Source organism: Elephas maximus, chromosome 25 (genome assembly GCF_024166365.1).
Source record: "Elephas maximus indicus isolate mEleMax1 chromosome 25, mEleMax1 primary haplotype, whole genome shotgun sequence".
NCBI classification, from domain to species: Eukaryota; Metazoa; Chordata; class Mammalia; order Proboscidea; family Elephantidae; genus Elephas; species Elephas maximus.
The window spans coordinates 60,694,739-60,714,754 of NC_064843.1; the positions used below are offsets into that span (position 1 = coordinate 60,694,739).

General features: G+C 44.7%; 1 protein-coding gene across 1 annotated transcript in view; it reads left to right on the forward strand.

Annotated features, from left to right (window-relative positions):
• Nucleotides 1-20,016, forward strand: part of SLC24A3 (solute carrier family 24 member 3) — a 677,514-nt gene that overhangs the window by 627,393 nt on the left and 30,105 nt on the right. Inside the window, exons 13-15 of the mRNA XM_049870001.1 lie at nt 12,612-12,778; nt 16,226-16,340; nt 17,421-17,533. Of these exons, the coding sequence (XP_049725958.1) occupies nt 12,612-12,778; nt 16,226-16,340; nt 17,421-17,533 (395 nt within the window). The remainder of the gene's footprint in view (nt 1-12,611; nt 12,779-16,225; nt 16,341-17,420; nt 17,534-20,016) is intronic.

The following is a 20,016-nucleotide window of genomic DNA, read 5'->3' on the forward strand; positions in this document are numbered from 1 at the left end:
CCAGGGTTTCCTTTCTTTATATAGGATACTGTTTTTTTGAATAGAGATAGTTTTACTTCTTCCTTTCTGGTTTGGATGCCTTTTATTCCTTTTTGTTGTCTAATTGCTCTGGCTAGAAGTTACAGTGTTGACGAGCAGTGGTTCCTGGTCTTGAGGGAAAGTTTTAGTCTTTCTCCGTTGAGTCCGATGTGGGCTGTGGCTTTCTCATAAATGTTTTTAATCATGTTGAGGACTTTTCCTTCTACTCCTAGTGTGCTGAGTCTTTTTATCATGAGGGATGTTGGTTTTGTCAAATGTCTTTTCTCTATCAGTTGAGGTGATCACGTGGTTCATTGTATTAACATGGGGGATTATGCTGATTGATTTTCTTCTCTTGAATCATCTTTGCATCCCTGGGATAAACCCCACTTGATTAAGGTGTATAATCATTTAAATATGCTTTGGGGTTCAGTTTGCTAGTATTTTGTTGAGGATTTTTACACCTGTGTTAAAAAGGATATTAATCAATAGCTTTCTTTTTTTTTGTAGTGTCTTTGTCTGGCTTTGGTATCTGAGTAATTCTGGCCTCATAGACTAAGTTAGGAAGTGCTTCCTCCTCTTCCGTTTTTTTAAAGAATTTAAGAAGGATTGTTGTTACCATTTCATAATAATTGTTTCTTTTTGCTTTATTCTGTACTTGTAAGTGGGATATCCTTAGCTTCACAAAAAGAAATTATTTTCTTTAGTCTATCTGATTATATTTTTCATAGTAACGTTATTACTGTTAATATTATTAATATTTAATGAGCATCTACTATACGGCCTGCACTATTTGAGGCATTCAAAATAGAATGGTGAGGAGGTAGAGCCAACATGGCTCCCTAGACAGAGGTACTATCCCTTCCCCCTGCAGCAAAGACCCAAAAAACTGAGCAAAACAGATACAATCGTCAATCCTGGAAACATAAGCATCAAATGAAGGGATAAAAAACTAGATCAAACACTGAATGGAAGAAAAAACTGAAGGAAAACACAGAACAAGGATAGATACGGAGTGGAGATACTACCCTGCCAAGTAACATGGCACAGCATCACCATCTTGGAACACAGCCAGCAATGACCCCAGACAGGGAGTATGGGAAGGCAACTTCACAGAGCTCTCAACAGGAGACAGACCACCTGGTAACCAGAGAAACACTTTCCCATCCCTCACCCTTCTATTGAGTAGAAGCAACCCCCCCAATCCTGGCAGCCCCCACTGCCAGGGTCCATACTACAAGTCCCCTACCCACCCACCAGGCCCGCCCTGCCTCTCCTACTGTGTGACTTTTTTTCTGTTTTTTCTTTCTTTCTTCCTTTCCTTTCTCCCTCCCACCTCCCCCCTTTCCTGTCAATTCCCACCCCACTGCCATATTTTTTCTTTTCTTTTTTCTATTTTTTTCCTTTTTTTTTTTTTTCACTCTCCCTGACACCTAGCTGCATATACCACCTCCCCTCCCCAGAAGTCCCCAGGTCCACCCCACCCCCACTTGCCTGCCCCCATGGCACAGCCATTTTTTTTTTCTTTTTCTTCTTTTACTTCTTTTCCCTCCCATCTAGTTCTGTACACTACCTAACCCCCTTCCTGCTGGCCCCCACCACTCCACCACAGCTAGAAAGCCACTGGCCCCCTGCTGCCCAGGGTCTGCCCCACCCCCACCCACCAACTCAGCCACACCATTTTTTTCATTTGTTTTTCTTTCTTTTCCTTTTTTTCTTTCTCCCACCTAGATCCATATGCCACACCCCCTCCCTCCCCACCGACCCCCCTGGGGTCCTCTCCACCCCCACGTGCTGGCCCCAGCCACACTGCCATTTTTTTTTTTTTCTTTCTTTCTACCTCCCACCTAGCCCCATATGCCACCTCCCACCCTTCTCCCTGGCCTCCCAGTACCAACACAGCTAGAGAGTCACCAGACCACCACCCACCAGCTCCTGCCATGCCATTTTTTATTCTTTCTTTCCTCTCTCCATCCCACCTAGCCCAGTACACTACCTCCCCTCCCCAGCTCCACCCCACCCCTACTCACCAGCACCAGCTGCATCACCATTTTTTTCTTCTCTTTCCTCCTTTTCTTTCTCCCTCCCACCTAGCCCTATACACCACCTTCCCCACTTCCCACCAGCCCCCATGACATCACCGCTGCTAGAGTGCCACCGGGACTCAGGGCCACCCATGGCACAGGACCCACACTGCCGCTCCCCTCCACCACTTGACCAGCTATTGAATGATGGGAAACAAGCCCATACCACTCCCCATCAGACACCCCCACCATCTGGAAAGGGGCTTTGAATCCTGTCACATCATTGGACCAACATCAGGAGGCAGACAGTGCCTACCCAGTTCACACACAGCCAACTCACCAAACCAGTGTACAGTGAAGCGGGCTCTCCCTGACCGCTGCTGCCCGGCCCACCCAGATAACATGGTGAGAGCTATCATGTGCCCATAGATGAGCAATCAGCAAAGCACACCTGGCCAGTCAGCCTGACATATCAAAACAGAACAATGGAACAGGATGAAACAAACAAACATGCAATCAATAAATAAAGAAGTTGATACCTTAGTGTCTTGGAGACAACAGAAAATATCAAAACATATAAAAAAGCAGGACAAAATAGCTTCAACAAATGACCAAAATAAAGAATCAGATAACCTTCCAGTAGAATAAAAGGCATTGGAACTGCCTGATATGGAATTCAAAAGACTAATATTTTTTTTTAATATTTAGGCCTCTCCAAGAAATTAGAAAAGAAATCAAAGAAAACACAGACAAAACCAAGGAAAAATAGACAGAATCATGGAAAGCACAGACAAAACCAATGAAAACAGCCAAAATCAAGGAAAACACAGATGAAGCAATAGAAGAATTCAGGAAAATAATACAAGAACACAACATCAAAATAAATAAACAACTAGAAATCATACAAAAACAGCAACTAGAAATCCAAAAGATAACAAATTTCAGAAATTGACAACTCCATACAATGTTTTAGGAGTAAATTAGAAACAGTGAATGACAGAATCAGTGAGACTGAAAACAAATCCGTGGACACCACTTTGAGGAAAAACCAAAGAAAAGAATGGAGAAAACCTAACAATTATGTGGGACATAGTCAAGAGCAAAAATTTGCACGTAATCAAAGTTCCAGAACAGGGAGAGAAAATGGAAAACACAGGGAGGATTGTTGAAGATTTGCTGGCAGAAAACTTTTCAAATATCATGAAAGTCGTAAAGAGACAGAGAGGGACAGAATGGATAAAAGAAGCATGTACCATCAATATGCTGTCTACAAGAGTCACATTTTAGGCACAAAAACATAAATATATTAAAAATCAAAAGATAGAAAAAAAAACGTCAAGCAACGAGTAGCCAAAAAGAGCAGCAGATAAATGTCAGATAAAATAGACTATAAGACAAAATCCACCATAAAAGAGAAGGAAGGACATATAAGGATTAAAGGAGCAATCCACCAAGAAGACATAACTGTAATAAATACCTACACACCCAAAAACAGGGCTCCAAAATACATAAAACAAACTCTGACAGCACTGAAAAGAGAAGTAGACAGTTCCACAGTGATAGTAGGAGACTTCAACACACCACTCTCAGTAAAGGACAGAACAACTAGAAAGAAACTCAGCAAAGGTACAGAAGATCTAAGGGCCATAATCAACCAACTCAACCTCAAACGTATATAAAACACTCCACCCAACAACAGAAAAATATACATTCTTTTGCAAAGCACATAGAACATTCTCCAGAATAGACCACATTTTAGGGCACAAAGCAACTCTCAAGAAAATCCAAAACATGGAAGCAATACAAAGTATTCTTTCTGGCCACAATGACATAAAAGTAGAAATTCATAACAGGAGAGCAAGGGGGAAAAAAAAAACAAATACATAGAAACTGAATAACACCTTGCTTAAAACAACTGGGAATTAGAAGAAATCAAAGAGTGAACCAATAATCCAACCAGGGATGCAAAAGACTTATACAAAGAAAACTATAAAACACTGTTGCAACAAACCAAAAGAGACCTACATAAGTGGAAAAACATATGTTCATGAATAGCAAGACTTAACATTGTGAAAATGTCAACTCTACCCAAATTGATCTATAGATATAATGTAAAGCTGATCCAAACACCAACAGCATTCTTTAGCAAGATGGAAAAACTAATCAGCTTTTTATGGAAAGGAAAGAGACCCCTGATAAAGCATTATTGAAGAAAAAGAACAAGGTAGAAGACCTCACACTACCTGATCACAGAATCTGTTATACACCCATGGTAGTCAAAACAACCTGGTACTGGTAGAATGACTGACACACAGAGCAGTGGAACAGAATAGAGAACATAGATTCATCCACCTATGGTCAGCTGATCTTTGACAAAGGACCAAAGTCCATTAAATGGGGAAAAGACAAATCGTGCTGGCAAAACTGGATGTCCATCTGTAAAAACATGAAACAAGAACCATACCTTACACCACACACAAAAACTAACTCTAAGTGGATCAAAGATCTAAATATAAAACTTAAAACAATAAAGATCACAAAAGAAAAGATAGGGATAATGCTAGGTGTCCTAACACATGGCATAAATACACTACGAATCATAACTAACAATGCACAAACCAACCCATTGCTGTCAAGTCCAACTCATAGTGACCCTATAGGACAGAGTAGAACTGCCCCGTAGGGTTTCCAAGGAACAGCTGATGGTGGATTCAAACTGCAACCTTTCAGTTAGCAGTCAAATGCTTAACCACTGCATTGGTTAAGGGCTGCAATGCACGAACACCAGAAGATAAACTAGATAACTGGTTGTTCCTGAAAATTAAACACTTAAGCTCATCAAAAGACTTGACCAAAAGAATAAAAAGAAAACCTACAGACTGGGAAAAAAAAATTTTTTTAGGCTATGACATATTCAACAAGAGTCTGATCTCTAAAATCTATAAAATACTTCAACACCTCAATGACAAAAAGACAAATAATCCAATTAAACAATGGGCAAAGGATATGAACTTACACTTCACCAAAGAAGACATTCAGGCAGCTAACAGACACATGAGGAAATGCTAGCAATCATTAATTAATAGAGAAATGCAAATGAAAATTACAAGAAGATACCATCTCACCCCAACATTACTGTCACTGATAAAAAAAAAAAAAAACATAAAATAACAAACATGGGAGAAGTTGTGCAGACACTGGAACTTTTATGCATTGCTGGTGGGAATGTAAAATGGCACCACCACTATGGAAAATTGTATGACTCTTCCTTAAAAAACTAGAAATAGAAATATCATACGATGCAGCAGTACCACTTTTAGGAATATATCCCTGGGAATTAAGAGCATCACGTGAAAAGATATGCACACCCATATTCGTTGCAGCATTATTCACAATAGCAAAAAGATAGAAACAACCTAAGTGCCCATCAACAAATGAATGGGTAAACAAACTATGGTACATACACACAATGGCATACTATGCAACAATAAAGAACAATGGTGAATCTGTGAAACATCTCACAACATGGGAGAATCTGGAGGGCATTATGCTGAGTGAAATAAGTCAATCACAAAAGGACAAATATTGTATGAGATCACTACTATGAAAACTCATGATAAGGTTTCCACAAAGAAAAAAAAATCTTTGATGGTTATAAGGGAGGGGAGGGGTGAGGACGGGAAATCACTAAATAGTAGATAAGTGTTAACTTTGGTGAAGGGAAAGACAACACACAACGTAGGGAAAATCACACAACTTGACCAAAGCAAATTCCTAGGAGCTTCCTAGACACATCCAAACACCTTGAGGAACCAAATTACGGGCGCTGAAGGCTAGGGACCATGGTCTCGGGGGACATCTAGGTCAATTGGCATACCATAGTTCATAAAGAAAATGTTCTACATTCTATTTTGATGAGTAGCGTCTGGGGTCTTAAAAGCTTTCGAGCAGCCATCTAAGATACATCTCTTGGTCCCATCACATCCAGAGCAAAGGAGAATGAAAAAAAAAAAAAAAAACCAAACACATAAGAAAAATATTAGTCCAGAGGGATAATAGACCACATGAACCACAGCCTCCACCAGCCTGAGCCCAGAACTAGATGGTGCCCGGCTACCGCCACAGGCAGCTTAGACAGGGATCACAATAGAGTGTTCTGGACAGAGCAGGAGAAAAATGTAGAATAAAATTTAAATTCACAAAGAAAGACCAGACTTAATGGTCTGACTTGAGGAACCTCTGAGACTATGGCCCCCAGACACCCTGCTAACTCAGAACTGAAGCCATTCCCGAAGTCTACCTCTCAGCCAGAAATTAATTAGACAGGCCTATAAAACAAACTATGGATAACACTGCGAAGAATGGGAATTCCAGAACACTTAATCGTGCTCATGAGGAACCTTTACATAGATCAAGAGGCAGTTGTTCGGACAGAACAAGGGGATACTGATTGGTTTAAAGTCAGAAAAGGTATGCGTTGGGGTTGTATTCCTTCACCATACCTATTCAATCCGTACGCTGACCAAATAATCTGACAAGCTGGACTATATGAAGAAGAATGGGGCATCAGGATTGGAGGAAGACTCATTAACAACATGTGTTATGCAGATGACACAACCTTGCTTGCTGAAAGTGAAGAGAACTTGAAGCACTTACTAATGAAGATCAAAGACCACAGCTTGCAGCATGCATTACACCTCAACATGAAGAAAACAAAAATCCTCACAACTGGACCAATAAGCAACATCATGATAAACGGAGAAAAGACTGAAGTTGTCAAGCATTTCATTTTCCTTGGATCCACAATCAACAGCCATGGAAGCAGCAGTCAAGAAATCAAAAGACGCACTGCATTGGGCAAATCTGCTGCAAAGGACCTCTTCAAAGTGTTGAAGAGCAAAGATGTCACCTTGAAGGCTAAGGTGCGCCGGACCCAAGCCACGGTATTTTCAATCACATCATATGCATGTGAAAGCTGGACAATGAATAAGGAAGACCAAAGAAGAGTTGACACTTTTGAATTGTGGTGTTGGTGAAGAATATTGAATATACCATGGACTGCCAAAAGAACGAACAAATCTGTCTTGGACGAAGTGGGGCCAGAATGCTCCTTAGAGGCAAAGATGGCAAAACTGCGTCTTACATTCTTTAGACATGTTGTCAGGAGGGATGAGTCCCTGGAGAAGGACATCATGCTTGGCAGAGTACAGGGTCAGTGGAAAAGAGGAAGACCCTCAACAAGGTGGATTGACGCAGTAGCTACAACAATGAGTTCAAGCATAACAACGATTGTAAGGATGGCGCAGGACCGGGCAGTGTTTCGTTCTGTTGTGCATAGGGTCGCTGTGAGTCGGAACCCACTCGACGGCACCTAACAACAACATAAAAAAAACAATAACACACCTGAGGAACATGATTCTTAGTTCAGTCAAGTATACAAGAGCAAATGGGCAACACCTGCCCAAAAGCAAAGACGAGAAGGCAGGAAGGGACAGGAAACCTGGACAAATGGATGCAGAGAACCCAGGGTATAAAGGAAAGGAGGAGAGTGCTGACACATTGCAGGGATTGCAGCTAATGTCACAAAACAATTTTTTAATGAGAAACTAATTTGCACTGTAAACTTTCACCTAAAGCACAATAAAATTAACCAAATAATGCTAAAAAAAAAAAAAAAAAAAAAAAAAACCATTGCCTTCAAGTCGATCCTGACTCATAAGGCATGAGAAAAAAATACATCTGCAGAAAACTGTAAAAAAAGAAAAAAAATACAACGGTAAATGTCTTAATTATCAAGTGCTGCTATTCCACTCTTTTGCTATAACAGAAATACCAGAAGTGAATGGCTTCAACAAAGAGAAATTTATTTTCTCACAGTCTAGTAGTCTAGAAGTCCAAATTCAGGGCGTCAGCTCCAGGGGAAGACTTTCTCTCTGTGTCAGCTCTGGAGGAAGGTCTTTATCGTCAGTCTTCCCCTAGACTAGGAGCTTCTTGCAGGAATCCCAGGTTCAAAGGCCACGCTCTGCTCCCAGTGCTTCTTCCTTGGTGGTGTGAGGTCCCCAACTCTCTTGCTCACTTCCCTTCCCTTTTATCTCTTGTAAGATAAAAGGTGGTACAGGCCACACCCCAGGGAAATTTCCTTTATCTTGGATCAGGGATGTGACCTTAGTAAGGGTGTTAGATCCCACCCTAATCCTCTTTAACATAAAATTACAATCACAAAATGGAGGACAACCACACAATACTGAGAATCGTGGCCCAGCCAAATTGATACACACGTTTTTGGGGGGACGTAATTCAATCCATGACATTCCACCCTTTGACCCCCAAAAATCACATCCTTGCAACAACATGCAAAACATATTCACCCCATCATATCATAGCAAAAGTCATAACTCCAAGTCCAAAATCCAAAAATTCCTCTTCATCTATGAAATCTAGACTACAAGTATCTTCCTGCAAAGGTGCAATGGCAGAACAGGCACAAGCAAGAGATTTCCATTACAAACGGAAGAAGCTGGAGGAAAAGAAGGGATAACAGGCACCAAGCAAATCAGAAGAACGCATTACATTAGCCCTCAAGGCTTTGAAAATAACCCTCTGTTCTGAGACAATTTACACAATAGCCCTACCCTCCAGACTCTAGATATTAGCCACACTCTCTGAATTCTGAGTGGAGGCTCCTCAGCCCTGGGCTTCAGCTCCACCTTCCAGGCCCAGTGGGACAGCCATTCTGCTCCCTTGGCTTTAGGCGCACCATTCTCCCAGTCCATCTGAGTGGCGACTCTACCCTTAGAAACACCAGAGGCTGTGGCTTCACCATTTGAAACCTCAGAGGTCATGGTCACACCTTTTGAGACGAAGGCAGCTCAGCTTCTTGTGTTCCTTGTCTCTTCAGCTTCTGCTTCCTGGTTTCTTGGACTCTCTGCTCCTCAGACCTCACATCCGCATCTGTCCTGCTGGGGCAAGTGTTCCAAAGCTTTGTAGCTTCACCAATAAGTGCCCGGAGGCACCCCACTCCACCAGGAAGTCTCCTACACACAGGCATTCAGCTCTCTTGCTCCATGGGTCGGCTCCAGCACTGTCTCCCACTAATTTTATGGTTCTGCTGCTGCCAGTCCTCTGCTGCTGCTGCTCCTCCATCCATTCACAGTTTCAAAACCGCTTCCACATTTTAGTTATCTGTTAGAACAGCACCATATTCTCGGTACCAAATTCCGTCTTAGTCATCTAGTGCTGCTGTCACAGAAATACCACAAGTGGATGGCTTTAACAAAGAGACGTTTATTTGCTCACAGTCTAGTAGGCTACAAGTCCAAATTCAGGGTGTCAGCTCCAGGGGAAGACTTTCTCTCTGTCACCTCTGGAGGAAGGTCTTTCTCGTCAATCTTCCCCTAGACTAGGAGCTTCTCCTCGCAGGAACCGCAGTCCAAAGGATGTGCTCTGCTCCCGGTGCTTCTTTCTTGGTGGTGTGAGGCCCCCAACTCTCTGCTCCCTTCCTTTTTATCTCTTGTAAGATAGAAGGTGGTGCAGGCCACAACCCAAGGGAACTCCCTTTACATTGGATCAGGGATGTGACCTTAGTAAGGGTGTTACAATCCCACCCTAATCCTCTTTAACCTAAAATTACAATCACAAAATGAAGGACAACCACACAATACTGGGAATCATGGCCCAGCCAAATTGAGACACACATTTTGGGGCAGACGCATAATTCAGACCATGACAGTGAACAAACTAGAGTCTTCTGTCCTCGGAGGGTTTCTGTCCTAGTTTGGGGAAGACCAAAAATCAATGAGGAAAGACATAAACCTGATAATTTCACACAGGAAAAACTTGCCCTGAAGTAAACAGAAGTGAGTGAGGTGGGTTGGGTCTTGTTTAGATGAGGTGACCTGAGGGGTCAGGGGACATTTGATCAGTGAGGTGGCCTACATGACAGAGCAGAAAGAAAGCTGGGGCTACAGGAGTGCCGTGAGTGGGAGGGGTGGGGGCAAATCAGGCAGGCTCCTGTGGGCCCCTTGACCAGGGCTGGTCTTACTCTAGGGGCAGTGGAAGCCAGTGGAAGGTTTTAAAACAGGTAAGTGGCATTGCCCGATTTGCTTTTCAAGAATATTCCTCTGGCTGGTGATGGAGAAAGGGTGGAGGTGGGGCGGGAGTGGAAGCTGTGAGTCAGTGAGGAAGCCAGGTCCTAGGCCAGGTCACAGATGAGGCCATCTGGCTAGGCGGAAGCTGTGGGGGTGGTGACATGCAAATAGATTGGGAATGCACTTGGCAGGCAGCCAGAGTCGGATGTTGGGGATGAAAGAAAGGGAAGAAGAATCAGGAATGGCTCGGGTTTTTTTTTTTACTGGAGTGACTTTCGGGCTTCCCTTGTCTCACTCCCTGTCCTTGTATAATCTCATTTATTTCTCCTGGAAACTCTGAACTCAGTGCTCCCATAGCTACATTTTACAGATGAGGAAACTGAATCTTAGGGAATTTGGGTAGTCCTCACCCCCACCCCAGAGCCTAGTGGTCCAGGGAAGAACAGGGGGCGCAGAAATGATTTTATGTAACTTTTCTAATGCAGCCTTAGGAAACTATTTGGGGACAGGCTACTGTAAGAAATGTATGAAATAAGTACTGGATATTGGTATGAATCGACTCGACGGCAGTGGACAGTGGGCATTGGTATGAACACAGGGAATAAATGTTACTAAACATTTTATTAATCATTGTTCAACATGGCATCACTGAAAAACTCTTCCTAACTCTAATGGGAATATAAAATGGTACATATGACCATTTTGGAAGACTGTTTGGCAGTTCTTTATGAAGTTAAATAGACACACACCCTATGCCTCAGCAATTCTACTCCTGGGTGGAATTTCTCTTCCCCAAGAGAAATGAAAACATGCCCATGAAAAGACCTGTACAAGAATGTTCGTGGCCACTTTAGTCATACTCTCCTAAAACTGTGGTATATTCATACAACGGAATACTATGCCGCAATCGAAAGGAAGGAAATACTAATCTGTGAATGAATCTCAAGAAATATTACATTGAATAAAAGAAGGTAGACATAAAAATACATACTATATTGCTTCCTTTATTTGAGATTCAAGAACAGGAAAAACTACTCTGTGTTGACAGGGACGGGAGATTGATAGGAAGGGGACATAGGGAACTTGCTGGGGGTGCCTGTTATGTATTCCAGCGGAGGTGGGAAGTAGATATATGTATGCGTATCTCTTTCCAGAGGCGAGTCGGCATTGCAAGTCGGCATTAGGCAGAATGGTAAGAAAGACCAAAGGAGGCTTAGTATGCCTCCCGAATCTGAGGACACAGGCCAAGGCGTTCACGGAGAAAAGCGCTCGTGGGTGTCTCTGACACACAAAGGACACAGGCAGCACAGGCGAAGCTGACGTGGTCAGCAGGCCAGATCCGCCATCCTCTGTGTGGAACCAGGGCGTTAGCAAGCTGTGAAGCAGTCAGAGATCCTTAATATGCAAATCCATGTCAGCTCCGGAGACACATGCCCAGCATTTTGACAACTACGAGAGCCTTCAAATAATCTCTCAGTATTTCAGTGAGCTAATCTAAAGGTTGGTAGTTCGAACCTACCCAGCAGGGCTACAGAAGAAAGGCCTGGCAATCTTCTTCCATAAAGAATACAGCCGAGAGTACCCTATGGGGTAGTTCTACACTGCCTTATGGGGTTGTCCTAAGTCAGAACTGACTCCAGGGCAAAAGGTTTGGTTTGGGGTTTTTACACATATAATGCTGAGCTGTTCCACTAGATGGCGCTGTGTCCGCTGATGTCCACTGACCCCACATAATCTGGAAAGATTTTGCTTACTTATCCACGTGGAAAACAGATGCACATGGGTGGTTTACATACAGACCACACTGCACACACACACACTACACACATTGTACACACACACACTGCACACACACACCGCACACACGTACTGCACACTGCACATTACACACACATACTGCACACTGCACACACTGCACACTGCACACACATACTGCACACTACACACACATACTGCACACTGCACACACACAGTGCAGACACTGCACACACACTGCACACTGCAGCACACACTGCACACGCTGCACACACACACTGCACACTGTAACACTGCACACATACTGCACACTGTGCACACACACTGTACACACACTGTACACACATAGCACACACAGACACTGCAACACTGCACATACACTGCACACACATACTACATGCACATTCACACGCACACTGCACCCCTGCCCGTGTCCTGAGGATTGTTTTCCTCATCTTTCACCATCTGACCCATTGCCATCCCCTTGCTCAGAGTGAATTATCTATTAATTCTGGAAGCATAGCTAGCAGGTGGGCGATGGATATATATTTTTTTAATCCCACGTGTTGTTTTACATCTTGTTCTGTTGTCAGTGGGAAGGCATTTGAGTCCCTTAGGGAAAGAGCAGTATAATAATTAGGATGTGAGTGTCTGGGGGGAAGCTATGCTGAGGACTGGTAGAGCAGAGATCCAAAGCTGATTTTTTTGCCTTTTTTTATTTTTCCAGCTGGTAAACTGGAAACAGTGAAATGGGCATTCACCTGGCCCCTGAGTTTTGTCTTATACTTCACTGTCCCCAACTGCAACAAGCCCCGCTGGGAGAAGTGGTTCATGGTGACGTTCGCTTCCTCCACGCTGTGGATCGCAGCCTTCTCCTACATGATGGTGTGGATGGTGAGTGTGTCGAGGACCCTGGCCCTGCTAGACCCCTGGAGAGAAAACCACTCCTAAGGGGGAAGTGCGGTTTGGGGTTCCAGCCATTAACAAACCTCCCCTCACCTCAGTGGTCGAGAACCGCAGCATTCATTCCCACGCTCACAGGTCTGCAACTGGTGGTTTGAATACTCTTAGGTGGGGATGGCTGAGCAGCTCTGCTTTGACTACAGCTGGTCAAGTCTGATTCAGGCAGCAGGTTGGGTTCAGGTCTGCTCTATGGGTTTGCTCACTTTCCCTGGACCAGTGCCTATTGGGGAATGCTCTTATGGCTGACTACTGGCATGCAAGAGGACAAGTGGAGACACAGGGTGTCTCTTAGGACCACGGCTTGGAGCGGACACACTCACTCCCACCCACGCTCCAATGGCCAAGTCCGTCGTCAGTGGAGTGGGGGAAGTATACTCCACCTACTCCCACCCATCTCTCAGTTTGTCATACTGTGAAGGTTTACGTGTTGCCATGATGCTAGAAGCTATGCCACTGGTATTGCAAATACCAACAGGGTCACCCATGGTGGACGGGTTTTACTGGCGCTTCCAGACTAAGACTAGGAAGAAAGGCCTTCTGAAAATGAGGTCATGAAAAGCCTGTGGATCACAACAGAACGTTGTTCGACTCACTAGCTTTGGACACGTCATCCGGAGGGATCAATCACTGGAGGAGGACATCATATTCGGTGAAGTAGAGGGCTAAAGAGGCCAAGGGAGACCCTTGGTGAGATGGATTGGCACAATAGCTGCAGCAATGGAATTGAACATGCTGGCAGTCATGAGGGTGACAGAGGACCACGCAGCATTTTGTTCTGTTGTGTATAAGGCCACTAGGAGTCAGAGCCGACTCAGCATCAGCTATCTATCTATCTACCTACCTATCTGTCTGTCTACCCGTGTATTTTGCCCACTTTAGCGGACAGAACAGCAGAGTCGTAGAGCAGAAATCACGGAGGAAAGACTTGAGCAATTGGGGACTGATGGTTTTTTTTTCTGGGTCTGCTCTATCACAGTCACTGCTCGATCTCAGTCTCACTTTCCTCAACCACGGAAAGAGTTCATTGGACTCAGTGACCCCTCCAAGGTCCTTCTGAGGCTAAAATAATGATCCCACGATTGACATCGGTTGTGAACGTGTGGCTCAAAAAAAGTCTCTGGTGTGAAGCAGTTTTAGGAAACCCAGCTGTCCAGAATGCATTGTCCGTTTCTGATTACTCTTTTTACTGGAGAGCAAACCCAAGTCAGTAGAACTGGAGTTGAGCAGAAATTAAAAGCCATGAGAAAGCTATGCAAATCTAAATTAATCTTGCTTGAGTGTTGAGCAGAAATATAAATTCTGGAGAATTAAACTCAAGAGTTAAGAAAGGGTTTTGAAAAGATTATTTGGAGACAAGAGCAAATTTGTAACCCTGACTCTATTAACTCATAACTATCCCTTGCCTTCAGGGTCGCAGACAAAATGACGACGTTCTTTAAAATCCGTATCTCACAGCTAAGGGTCTCTCCCTCATTCTGCAATTATTACTTTTTTTTATTTGACATATGCATCGAATTCCCCTTCTGTTCCAAGTCTGGGTAACAGTGTCACTGTCCCTGACTGCAAGGGCTCAGTGGTTTTTTCTGAAGTTTACTAACAAGCCAACTAGTTGACTAATCTGCGGTTCACCCTCCTTCTGCTTTCCTTCTTCTCATCTGGTGGGGGGACCGATAAGTCCTGAGAAATGGCCAAAAGTAAGGGAGAAAAAGACCCTGGATGGTACAAATGGTTAACGTGCTCAACTGCTAATTAAAAGTTTGGAGATTGGAGTCCACCTAGAGGCACCTCAGAATAAAGACGTGGTGACCTACTTCTGAAAAGTCAGCATTGAAAACCCTATGGAGCACAGTTCCACTTTGACACGCATGTGGTTGTACACACACAGAATCAACTCAGGAACAGGTTTGCTTTTAAGGGAGAAAACAAAGAGAGGCAGGAGACCTAATTCCAGCCACCTGGATAATGAATTCCCCCAACCCCAGATCCCCCCAAGCGTAATCCTAATGGCTTGCACATACCTGAAGCACCACTGCCTTCCACGTCCTACGGGGTCTGAATTGAAGGTTAGAAAGGAGAGACAAGGGCTGCCAGCTTCTCAAGCAAAGAAAGAGAAATATTTTAGAAATATTTCACCATCCCACTTTCCTCCCTGGAGACTGAAGCCAGAAAGCCCCGAGGCCATGCTTAAGTTAGATTCAGCACCCAGGTGCGTTCTCTGGTCAGAAAGGGAGCAGGTGAGGCATCTCAAGGGATTTAACCAACATTCCCCAAACCTCTGGAGAGGGAGAGACCAGTGTGGCCTTTGGAGTGAAGTCCGGGTTTCCCACATAGGTATGTCTCTCCATAGCTGGCCCATGAGAAGAATGTGCTACTTACAACATGGGGTTTGCATTTCTTGCAATTTTCTACAAAATGAGGCAATCAAGTGATGCCCTAAAATGACCTAATAGCTTCAGCTCTTGCAAACTGTCTTCTTAGGCCAGCATCTCCACTTACCTCTCTTGCCACTGGCCCCTTGATCACGCTGTCTCACCAAGGGCCTTCCTCTCAGCTTTCCCATGTGGAAGTTGGGGGCACGAATGGGCTCATTTCTGTAACAGCAGAAAGGTTTCAGTATCTTGTTCTTACCCTCTGGCTAAAACCCCTTCTGTTTCAAAAGAGGGGCTACCTAGGCAAATGAGCCCAACTGCCCCTTTGGAATCCCCCTCTGCCACTTACTAGCAGCATGTGACTTGGGCGAATACTTCCCCCAGCCTCAGTTTCCTCATCTGAAAAATGGCATCATAATAGCATCTACCCCATAGGGTTGTTGTGGAAATTAATTCAGTGAAAACCACTCAGCACCGCGCCCACGTACTAAAGGAACATAAGCTATTACAATAACGTTGACAAGGAGAGTGGCAACGACATTGCTACCTGGCTTCAAGGGAGAGAGAAGAGCAGTCAGCTGGTGATGGCCTTTCTGACCAGGGAAGCCTGGCTGGTGTAAAGTAAGCCCCCATCACACCTCCCCAGCGAGGGTGCTCCCATCCCAAGCACAGCACAGCAGCCATCCACTCTGGGCCTCCCAGGACCATCCTGAGTTCAAGTAGTCTGTCACAAGATTGCCTTCCTGGGAACTCCATTTCCCTACCACTCCTAAAAGGAACAGATGAAAACAGCACATCTTTTGGTGGAAATCCTGGGGTCTGTTCTGCACTGTTCCGTGAGCCAGCAGCCTTGGTCTGCATCCCAGTGTCCCACATTCCCTGTATTAATACAGAGAGCAGAAACATTGCCTCCCAGAGAGACAGCCCAGAGTGTAACCCTTCCTGTGCCTTGATCAGGCAGTAAGGGCTGGAGATGGACCTCTGCTTAGCGCCCCTCTCCTCCTTCCAGGTCACCATCATCGGCTTCACTCTGGGGATTCCTGATGTCATCATGGGGATCACCTTTCTGGCCGCTGGGACCAGCGTGCCTGACTGCATGGCCAGCCTCATCGTGGCCAGACAAGGTGGGGCCTCCAGGAGTGCATGGAGCGGTGGGGCGGGGGGGGGGCAGTGCGGGGAGAAAGGAAGGCCTCCCTACCTGGGGGCAATCCATGGGCACCAGATTCTGGCTTGAAAGACTGAAGGGTGACTTCAGAGCCTTGTAGGTCAGAGGCTTCCTGGGAACAGAGGAGCCAGAAACAAGGCACCTTTGAGGAAGACAGAGACATTTTCTAGATAGCAGCCCACAGCCCCTTCTGGAGGTTGTGTTCCTGCCTCTCCATCACTGGAAACTGAAATAAATATAACGGTAGGTAACCCTTCCTGAGTGTTGCATGCTGAACAAGACATATCGGGTGCACTGTCTCATTTCATTTTAACAGCAGCTCTGAGATAGGGACAACGTACGCCCTTCTTATAGAACTGGGGCTTAGGGAGTACAGACCCCATACATGAGCTTCCACAGCTGCAGCACCCAGAGGTCAGCTTTTAGTGTGAGGCAGCCCCTTCCTTCCTTCAAAACCAAGCTCACAGTTCACCTGCCCAGGTGGACCCCCCATGTGGCCACGCTTCCCCAGCAGCCCCTCGGATGTATATGCCTGATACATATGCTAGAGTGTCGGGTTTTAAACAAACACAATGTGTAGCTATAAAACTTAGCCTTGTGTCTTCAAGAAATCCACACGAACTTCTACTGAGGACGTTATTTTAAAAATATTCCTTCATGGTTTAGAAGAGGAACTGAGTGCAGGGCAGAGGAGATAGGGTGATTGTAAGTGAGCTAGTGAGCTGCTTCACAGAACTGGTGAGGTTCTGTTCTTTCTGTAGGGAGTCCTCAGAGCTTCTGGAACCATTTGTGGTTTTTGGAATCACTTACATTGGATCAGTGATCATAGTTGATGTAAGGTCAACATTTCGATAGAACGTGGTTTTGGCATTTTGTAATCGCAGTCATTGTACGGCGATGGTCTGGGGGGGATCTAAGCATGGGAACTGGCAAAAGGACTCTCTGGCTCTCAGACCCAAGGCCTGAAAGTGTCCATCGTGTGGCCCCTGTGCTCCCCTGTGGCCACCTCCCTCACTCGAGTGACCTGTTTTCCTTGCAGGCATGGGAGACATGGCTGTGTCTAACTCCATTGGGAGCAACGTATTCGACATTCTGATTGGCCTAGGGCTCCCCTGGGCTCTGCAGACACTGGCAGTGGATTACGGATCCTACGTAAGTGGTTTTCTCCACGCTTCTCCTTAAATCCAGGCTACGCAAATTCTTTCTCAATGGCCTTGGCCACTGTGACTTTGCCTCAAAGGAGGCATGAAAATGTTCGATTTGAGGGGGAAACAAATTCTCTTCATCAAAGTCTTTCCAAAGCCAGGCTGTGGGGACACTTAGGACTGTAGTGCAAGGTCAGTAAACTGTTTCTGTGTAGGGCCAGAGAGCGCACATTTTGGACTTTGTGGGCCGTAGAGTCTGTCACAGCTCTTCAGCTCTACCATTACTGCATGAAAGCAGCCAGAGACAAAATGTCAATGAACAGACAGGGTTGTCTCCAATATAGCTTATTTATAGAAACTGAAATTTGAATTTCATATCGTCTTCACATGCCATGATATATTTTGCTTCTTCTGATTCCCTTCAACCATTAGAAAGTCTAAAAATCCTTCTTAGCTCTTGGGCTATACAAAAACATGAGGCGGGCGGGATTTGGTTCTTGGGCCATCGATTGCCAACCCCTACTTTAGTGTATTTATTTTGCATGCAAAGCACTTTTATTTGTTATGGAAGGAGCACAAAGAATTATCAGCTTCTAGAATACAAGATGCCTTCTCTGCCGGGGATGGTGCCATAAAAGCTCCCAACAGAGCCAGACAGGTGCTGCTGGCCCCATGCCATTTCTCAAGGCCATGCTTAGTAGGGCTTCAGGTGAATTTGTAGGTTGGTGACACTGCTCATCTGGGTAGATGTGGATGGTATTTCCTGACTCACCAAAATGTTCCCCCTCCACACATATAAACTTCTCCCCTAGACGCAGTCCAAAAGTGCAATTCGAGATTTCTTCCTGCATCGGGAAGAAAACTGTGTAGTGTGTCGAGTTTTTCCATCCGACCCAGAGCTGGGCATGTCTCTAAATCTCTTACTGTGCGTTAATTTACTCCATCTGCACAATCCGTTGTAAGTAATTGTGTGTTATGCAGAAAACATTGTGGCTCATTTTATCTGATGATGCTTGTCTTCAGAGTTGCTTAGCAAATGGACACTTCAGCTAGGGAAGGTAAGCCCAGCTGTTTGTATTGGAAATAAAATCCATACAGAAAGGCTGCATGCTTTTGGTTCACTGGATTTTCCCTCGAGGTGAAGATGAACAAACAGAGATGGGAGGAAGCAGCCGGCGTTCTAAGGAGTGGAGGGCTCACGGTTGTCTCTGAAGTCAGGCAATGATGTGGGTGGTCTGCAAAGACTGCTCTCAGCTGAATTCGAACTGAAATATGAATGATGAAAGGGAACCAGCTACAGGGAAATTGAGGCAAGGAGGAGTGAAAAAAATCCAGCCAAAGGAACAGCCAGTGCAAAGGCCCTGAGGCAAAAATGCCCTTGGCACCTTGAAGAAACTACAAGAAGTCCAGTGTAAGTGGAGCAGAGTGAGGAGAGCGGGCCGTGATTTGAGGCAAAGTTGGGGGAGTAGACAGGAACCAGATCCTGTGGGTGTTCATTTGGCAATTAATGAAAAGGATGACATCGAAATCTATATATGGATTCAGAAAATGATGTTTTTGATGGCTTTTATATGAGATTCAGGAACATGAGTTTCAATGCTGGACCTCACACCAAAGAATAAGGACCACTGGTTGTTGTTAGCTGCCACTGAGTCAGCTCCGACTCATGGCGACCCCATATACAACAGAACAAATTGCTCCCCAGTTCTGCCCCATCTTCACGATCATTGATATGCTCAAGTCCATTGTTGCCGTCACTGTGTGTTTTGAACTCCTCCCAGCCCAGGGGCTCATCTTCCAGCACTACAGGCATACCTCGTTTTATTGCACTTTTGCTTTATTGCTCTTCGTGGATATTGTGTTTTTTACAAATTGAAGGACTGTGGCAACCCTGCATTGAGTGAGTCTATCAGGGCCACTTTTCCAACAGCGGGTGCTCACTTTGTGTCTCTGTGTCACGTTTTGGTAATTCTCACAATATTTCAAACTTTTTCATTATTATGATATCTGTTATCACTGTGATCAGTGATCTTTGATGTTACTATTGGAATTGTTTTAGGGTGCTGGGAGCCGCACCCATACAAGAAGGCAAACTTAATGGATAAATGTTGTGTGTGTTCTGACTGCTCCACTGACCGGCTGTTCCCTCATCCCTCTTCCTCTCTCCTGGGGCCGCCCTATTCCTTGAGACATGACAATATTGAAGTTAGGCCAGTTAATAACCCTAGAGTGGCCCCTAAGTGTTCAAGTGAAAGGAAGAGTCACACAGCCTCTCAGTTTAAATCCAAAGCTAGACATGATTAAGCTTAGTGAGGAAGGCATGTTGAAAACCGAGGCAGGCCAAGAGCTAGGCCTCTCGCGTGAAACAGTTAGCCAAATTGTGAGTGCAAAGGAAAAGTTCTTGAAGGAAATTAAAAGTGCTACTCCAGTGAACACACAAATGATAAGAAAGATAAAACAGCCTTAGTGCTGATACGGAGAAAGTTTTAG